The following is an 8,514-nucleotide window of genomic DNA, read 5'->3' as shown; positions in this document are numbered from 1 at the left end:
TTATAGATATTGTAGTGATAGTATCCTTTTCTTCTCATTGTGCTGTAGATCTGATTCATCTACTTTTGAGGATTTATTTCAGTCATTGGTGATTCTTTGTGTTTCAAATATCAAACCAAGCTGAAACCGGCATGATTATTTGAAATGCTTTATCTCCTATGGACAACTCAATCTTCCTGTTTATTTCATGTTCTTTTTACAGAAGCATAAGATTTAAAACACCAGCATATTTTGTCTGCATAATCCAACTTGTCTTAGGTATGAAGTTGCTGACATTTCCCTGGATGTTGTTGCTGCATAATCAATTGGAGGTTTTTCAAAAGCTATGTTTTATTTTGGTGATGATTATTTAAGGACCATGTGTCTCAGGTGTTATGCTTGCTGATATGTTGCTGCATAATGAACTAGAACTATTTTAAAATTCAATTGATGATTCTGTATAAAGATGCCAGGAATCTGCATTCATTCAATTAATGATCATCTGTTTTTTACCATATGGAAAAGAATGAATACATGAGATACTATCACTAGATGAAAAGAATGAAGAGAAGAGATAAAAAGAAGTGAATTTTCTTTTTATTCCTGGAAGATTTAGATGATATTTTCAATATTAAGTTGTTTGTGGATACTTTTATAGTTTTATATGATGTGGTTTTGTATACATAGGTTTACTTTTTGTTGTTATTCCTTTCCATGATTATATCCTGCTAAAAAGTTATTTAGCAGAAAATGTTTATTTCCCTGTTGTCTTTGTCCTAAAATTTTGGATTCAAGGGTTTTTATTCCAAAGGGGGTGGAACAAGTTGTGGAGTGGGAAATTTCTTATTTGATGATCAAATACAAATCCATGGCCTAATGATCCTTACATTCCATCTCTTATCTGATATTGCCAATCAGGCTCACTGTTTTGAAGCCTTAAAATCATGCATTTTGTTCAATTGGTGGAGAATGCTGTCGTGTCTATGCCACGTCATTGTAGCATTGCTTGTCATATGCATAAAGACTCTCAAACCTTGTTGCTTGCAGAAACACCAAGGGTTTTACATCATTGAGGCTGAAGCAATTGATGATTGTTGACCAATGATTTTTGTAGAGAGTGAGCCAATACCCCTTATGCCATCACAAGTTGTGGACTTTAAGTGACATGGCTAGGTTTTGTTTTAGGGAATAAGAATATCTAAAATATCAAGCATGATTTCGTAAATTTAGTCAATTTGCTATTTGCCTTTTGTCTATGCTATGTTAAACATACCTAAAGCCTCCAGGGAGCCTCAGGAATAGTGAAAGTATAGTCTGTTCATGCTTCAGGTCACTGATACAGTTTTTGGTGTGAAACCTTGGATATAGGTTAAGTATATTCTTTTTATACTTTCAATATTCCCGAAGTTGTGACATTTATATTAATAGACTTAATTGTAAATTTGTTTAAGGGAGAAGAGGGTATGATTACTTAAGATACATGAATCAGAAAGGGAGAAGAAAAATGAGTATTTAAGGAAGAGAATGTAATTGTGAAGGGGGAGGCGATAATTATCATGTTTGGTTTGGTAATAGAGGTATGGCTAGGCTGTACAGAGGAGATATTCTTTTTCTCAATCTGTTGGTGTTAGCATCCTTTCTATTATTTTTTATTTTTTCTTTTCCATCTTGTGATAAGTTTGCTCCATTTTCTTTAGTTATTTCCGTTTCTGCTGTTTCTTTTATTGAACATTAACAAGTTGTAAGGAGTTGGCTCCTACCCATGTTGGATTTAATTCAGAAAACATATTTCCCATCATACACACAGATAGATATCGAGAGAAGCAACCATATAGAACTGGTATCATAAAAGTGAAAAAGAACAGGATTTTTATTGAATGAAACTAGGGAGAACCCCTAGGAAGCAATACATGACTTCATATATTTTGAGGGGCCTGGATCCACTCCTTACACTGTTTTCTCAATCACAACAGTCCCCGAAACTGTTTACAGTTATTCCTATATTTATAGGCAGCTACTGGTCTGCTAATATAAACTCACCCTAAAAATTTTCTAGATTCTAGCCAACACTGTACATCAAGATACACAATCTCCCTCTTGACATCAAATAGAAGAGAATGGAAGCTTAAAAATCAAAGAAACTGTCATATAGTCTAAAGTTGAGATGAGTGTCTAACTATATCACTTTATTACTTCTTAAATGTGCTTCATAATCATATATATCTAATGTTCATTCTAAACGCTTGGAAGCTAAACCATTGTTATTTACACAACAATACTTTTATGTAAGCTATCCTATGTTGGTCCAATAGTCACAATGCAATAATGCCCCAGTGCTGTGTCACTAGAAGGATCTGATCTATATTTTTGGAATTTGGAACTTTAGTAGTTGGGAGGATGATTTTTCTAACTGTCACATCCTCCCCATCCTTGTATCAACATGGAATCGCCTTTGCAAAGAGCTAAATTTTTACTTTTGTTAGTGCCTTTCCTTCTAAAAGCATTGCAGCAGCCTGATATGGATCGATGATATCTTTGATGTTAAGTTCTTGTGAGTTGTCCTGCATGAGAAAAGTTTTGTTTAGATAATATCCAACCAATGTGCTCCTGCTGTCGAAAATAGACTGGAGCTAAATTGGGTGTAAAATGAAAAAACCTAAGAAAGGAGATTTTTTTTTCCTATTACACATTTTGTATTTTTCCTCCTTCATCCATGCTTGACTGAGAGGCTTCCAGGTAACTGCCACTGATCTATTGCTGATGAAGAAAATATTGTTTGAGGATAACAGTATTGATTTTTTCTTTTTTCTAATCTTGTTAGAAGTAGCAGATGTGTGAGATGATATAATTCAAAATTCAAAACCTAATTGAATCCCCTAAATAATGCCAGGTGATAACAATATAAAAATCCAGTAATGAAGTTAATAAAAGTCCCTATACTTTTATGTTCATTATGTACAATATAATTTAAATATGTAAGCCGCCCCTGGTCACTCCCAGCTTTGAAATTCAAATTTCAATATTGCCATTCCTTTCCGACCTTCTAATATTGGGAAAATTTATTGCATTTGAATGTTATTTGTTACCAAATGCTAAATAATGTGATACTGGTATTAATAAAAGATCCAATTTAATATTCACCAAAAACAAAAGGTTCAATTTTTGTTAACAAATTTGCTGTTTGGGCACTAAGAATCGTTGTGTTCATATTTAACAATTGGGATTTGGAGTTTTGGACAGGTTGGATTTGATTAGGATATATCATATATCAAATGGAGAATTTACTGAAGGTAGAAAAAGCTAGAGAGACCATATTAAGTTAATGCAAGTCATTTATCAATGGAGCCGTAGAACTACAAAAATGATTGTGAACTGAGTTACAGATAATACTATGATAGGTAACTAGCAGTTGTGCAATAATCTATTAAGATACAAGGGCAAGTTTTTTGCATTTTTCTAATTTGTATTGTTATTTTGTCCTGTTGGTTTCTCAGTATGGCACTATGGCTTGTATCATATCTACAATTACAAACTAAGTTGGTTTCTGAAGGTTATGCTTCTCTGGGTTGCCTCATTTTTGTTGGTTGGATTTTAGACACTGAGGGAAAACAGCAGTGTATGAAAAAGAGTCTTGTTCATAAATAGGGTGAGCTTTGTGCACTGATGTTGCTGAACGAGTTGATAGGATTGCAACACTTCATCTTTGCCTTGCAAAGTTTCAACCTCTTGCATCTGATTGTTTCAAATTTACACTTGATGTCAAGTGCAGTTTGATGTCAGTTTAGGCTGCTTCATGATCCCCTTTACAATTAGTCAATTAGCTGTCACCGGTGAACATAAATATTTTGCCGACTCATGTTAATACCTCCAGCAATCAGTTGTGGCACAAGACTGGCACTCTATAGGTCTACACTGTTTCTAGTTTATGCCACCTTAAGGGAGAAGGGATTGGTTTCTGTGGTTTCCTTCCCCAATTAACTAAGTACTTGTTTGTATGCTGTGCCATGTTAGTTAGCTCAGAAGTTACTTTTCCTTGTCACATTTTAAGATGTAGAGGATGCTTCCTCTTGTATTTCTCAGCTTGGTGATGGATCTGTCTTCCTATGGTATGGGAACCTATTGCAAAGATGTTGTTGCATAGCATAGCTGTTAAATTCTCCTTTCACCAATGCTTTTGTTTTTCTAGATCTCATGAAATAATACTTAATAAATTTCTTTTCATGCTAGCATCATCTCTGCCATCTCAGTGTGCCTTGACCAAAATTTTATTAATAAAAGCTTACACCTAATTTACCAAGAAACCATCCTCCACTCCGACCTTCGTTCTCCCTTAAAATCAATAGGAATACATGTTGCCTTTCCACTGCTCCGTGATAGTCCTGTGCATAGTCCAGTAGAAGGGATTAAGGGTCTTTCCAGTTAGAGTTTTATTATTTCATCCACTTGTAATAGCAAAAATGAACTAGAAAAATACCCCCATCTTTCTATCAACTTATAAGGAAAATAACACCTGTTTGGTTGTGTAACTCATAAATTTCTCGAGGTTTGTCTTTATCTATATGAGTTATGGATGTTGATGAATTGATGATAGAGTCTATGATCATGGGTAAATTTCATTTCCCACTACCTAACCAATTAATGAGAGGAGGGCTAAAGGATTTGGTTGCATCACTTTTGTCCATATAACTATTTATAACATCAGGTCAATATTTCCAAAGTACAATACGAAAACAGCATCCATAATTTGTACTTTGTATTATCTCATGAAATTTCCTAGCAAACTCTCATCCAAGCTTGTTTCTTTGGAAACTCAAACACTATGACTGACATATTTTTATTTTATTTTATTTTTTTAAGAAAAAGGAGTGGTATCCTTTAAACAGTTAAGGATATTTCTGAAAATAAAAATTGTAGCTTCATATTTATGCAGTACAAAACCATATACTCTAGGGATTGTCCTTGTGTTGTGACATCTTTACTTGCTGGCCCCCAGAGAGTGGAAGACTTGTTAAGAAATAGTTCAAGGTGAGCTAGCTGGCTTGATTCTCTTCTCCATTTGAAGTTTATCCCCAACTAAATTCTTGCCGTTAAATTTTCTGTCGTACTTAGGTTCCTTTGTACTTGCATGAATGGTGTAACGTCTTTTCAGAATTAGACTGCATTAATGAGTGATGGATTTAGCAGCCAATACTCATTGTCTTCAATGGGGACATGGGAAGGGGACCAATTGGTTTCAAGTCACTCTGTAATCCATGCTTAGTGGCTTTTGTCCCAAAAACCTTTGTTGATGTCTACCTCTTTATCCGACATCCCCTGGGACCCTTGTCTGCTGCTATTTAAAAATTTTCTGTAAATTGTTTGTTTTTTTTTGGTTGAACTGGAGATATCTCCCAGTCGAAAGTCAGAGACTAATTTACCGAGATATTGAGATTCATTAACAGCTCTAACTTTTGTCAACAGATGTTCTTGTTTATAAATTGAACCCTTAATCACATATTTTGAGGATAAGGTATCCGTTAACCATACCACACTGCATTGGTATTTTCTGTAAGTTGCTTGTCAAATCCAATTAGTTCCGTTCTTGATGAAAAGGACATATAGTTTCATCATCAATGTTCTAAAGTAGAGAAGATTTGTATGCAGCACCACACATGGCTTGTAGTGGATGAAAAAGCCTGAAATTTCCTTGCCATGAAAATCATGATATATTTTTTAGTTCATATTTCAGATTTCTGTTGAACTGATTCAAGGACAACAATCCAACTACGTGACAAGTACTCTAGTGGTAATGCTATCATGTAATTTATCCATTTCTGCGCCTGCCTTGAGGATGAGAACATACCCATTGTCCTTTTTACATTTGTTTTTATGCTGTAAGTTGTAAGTACTCGTTTTGCAATTGGCTTTTAATTTATATTTATATATTTTATAATTGGAAATATTATACAGACGATTTTTTTATGCAAATAACTTAAGTATATAATTGGTGTAAAAAAACACTGTAGTATATAATTACTTATTAACTACCCTTAAATATCATTAATTAGTTGATGAACTTAAGGCATGTTTGAATAAACTTTATCCACCAAGGCCCAAGCTTTTACTGACACAATTTACAAGACAGTTCAATGGTAGTGAATTTAATTTTAGCGTTCACCAAATCAAGTTTCGACGTGACACAAACGTAGCCTTAATAAATGAAAACTTTTCTTTCAATGCTTTGCTTTAATAGTTGGAGACATTTTGCCCCACAAGGCATAGATTTGCCTATGGAATATTTTGACGATGGGGCTTACTTATAGCATAATTTCTAGATATATTAAGTGTCGTGTCTTGATTAAGACACTAATCTGGTGTATAAAAAATTGCATGACTCTTCAAGACATACGGAACACCACTTTTTTTTCTTCTTCCATGAAACAATTATTTTGTCTAGAATATCTCATCCATATAATAATGGTCCAATAGAATATACATATCAATGTCCTTTAGGTTTCATGCACGTAATGAATACGGTACCTTGGGATATTTTATCACTTGTGTTCAACCTTATGTTGCAGCAGTTGGGATGTGATAATCGAAGTGATGAAACCACCCTTCTGATTTGGTAATATCCATCCAACTATAAATGAACACTACACAATGAGACAACAACCAAACATGGCACACTTAGCAAAAAATCAACAATATGGTCCCAATTGTTTCAGAAAATTAATTTGTGGCTGAACTCCGGAGGATTTGAACTAATTATTCTTTTCCTTATTCAACATGTGTAGTTTACAAAGATTCCCTTCGCTTACTTTTGATTTTACTTAACCAAAAAGCTTTAGGGCTACACATTCTAAAGCACAACAACACAAGACTAGTTCTGCTTAATTTTTTTGCCACATCTGAATGACATGCATGAACCTCTTCTTGCTTTTCATTAAATATAATTTGATAAGATAAATTAGTCCCTAATTCTAGAAACAAAACCGTCCAACTCCCTTTATAACATTTTTAAAGGAGCAAATGATTAAAAAGAAAGGGTGAGGTTAACTACTGATGCAACAAGACATTATGGGTCTAGTGGGGCTCACATTTCTGCTTCTTTTTTTTCTTTTCTCAATTCCAATTATTAAATTTCATTGTCTCTTGCCAGACAGCCATATACTCAATTGTTGGAGAGAGATGATAAATTAAGGTATATATATATACACACAAGTTATAAGATATGCTGCACAAGAGGAGAGGCTTAAGGCTTTTCTCTACACTGTCCAAATTTTCAATTATTTCAAGAATTCCTTCCACACCTTCAAAACAAGCCATGGAAACTTCTCATCCTCTTTCTATTGAAAGCTTCTCCTACAGTTGGTTAGTGAACCTGAAGCCATCACTAGAAAGCCTAGATGGCTCCCTTAGAACTTCCCTTGATGCTTCTGATGAAGCTTCCTTCATTGAGATGGACCCTAGAATGCCACCTTCTAAAAGATTCTTCAGAAACTCACAAGATTTCAAATTTGATTTCCCAACTTCACAGTCCCCTCTCACTCTTGTTGATGCTGATGAGCTCTTTTCCAATGGCTACCTTATGCCCCTTTTTGTTGAGTCATTGAAGCTGGAAGCATACGAGGCCTCAGATGCCAATCCAAGCCTACCCTCTTCATCACATGTGCCAAAAAGTGTGGCTCCTAATGGTCATTCTAGATGCCCTTCATTGAAAAGGTGCAGAACATTATCTAGGAGAATATTTCAGAAGTACCTCAACTTCTTAAGGCCCTTGTGTAGAAGATTAAGGAGTGGCAAATCTGGTTCAAAACCTGAATCAGTTGTTAAGAGAACCGAGTCAGCAAAGAATAGGGGATACTATTCTGAAACATCACCAAGGATTAGTGTAGCTTATTCTGCTGATGACTGGCGCAAGTCTTGTGATTCTGAAAGCTCAATTTATGAAGCCGTTCTCCATTGCAAAAGATCCATTGGTAAGTACAAGTTCATTGCGTATATCAATTAAGCATATCTCATGTTCAAGGTTTTAAATTAAGGTCGTTATCTTTGACATTGCTAGAAATTGTGACAAATGCGGCTGCAATTGTGGTTGTGATGAGTTACAAAATCTTGACCTTGCGGTCCAAATTGTGGTCACAGACTGTTTTTTAAAACCTTGGCGTGTCCCTTGATAACATTTTTTGTACATATTTTTCTGAAACTAAGACATTTTCACACCTCATTTATTGCAGAAAGAATGAATTAAGGATGCTGCAAAAGGGTAGCATTTGAAGATCAAAACTGAAAGAGAAAAGAGAAGATAAAGGGAAAAGAGAGACGTGATCAAGGCTAAACCATCATCAGCCACTCCTCTGCTCCATTATCCTCTGCTTGAATGATATAGAAATGTCAATAGGAAATAAAAATGTGGTTGGTCAGACATTATTCAAGCTTTATAATCAAAAATGAAAAGAAAAAAATATAGTACAATTTTGTTTGTTCATCTAATTTAATTTAATATGGGAAGGAACACTTTTACTACAGATGAGCATCTGCCTCATATTTCAG

General features: G+C 34.7%; 1 protein-coding gene across 1 annotated transcript; it reads left to right on the top strand.

The window, feature by feature from the left end:
* Positions 1-7,084: 7,084 nt before the first annotated feature.
* LOC109789380 (putative membrane-associated kinase regulator 6) lies at positions 7,085-8,489 on the top strand. The gene is made up of 2 exons (XM_020348310.3): positions 7,085-7,940; positions 8,199-8,489. Exons 1-2 carry the CDS (start codon positions 7,193-7,195, stop codon positions 8,210-8,212), a joined length of 762 nt encoding a protein of 253 aa, XP_020203899.1. The 5' UTR covers positions 7,085-7,192; the 3' UTR covers positions 8,213-8,489.
* Positions 8,490-8,514: the final 25 nt, after the last annotated feature.

The sequence above is a fragment of the Cajanus cajan genome, chromosome 1 (genome assembly GCF_000230855.2).
Source record: "Cajanus cajan strain Asha chromosome 1, NIPB_CcT2T_4, whole genome shotgun sequence".
In the NCBI taxonomy this organism is placed as follows: Eukaryota; Viridiplantae; Streptophyta; class Magnoliopsida; order Fabales; family Fabaceae; genus Cajanus; species Cajanus cajan.
Note: the sequence above shows the minus strand (reverse complement) of the source record. Positions and strands in the feature narration are given on the sequence as shown.

Coding starts and splice junctions, on each gene's coding strand:
- LOC109789380 (XM_020348310.3), top strand. CDS start 7,193: ATGCTGCACAAGAGGAGAGGCTTAAGGCTTTTCTCTACACTGTCCAAA.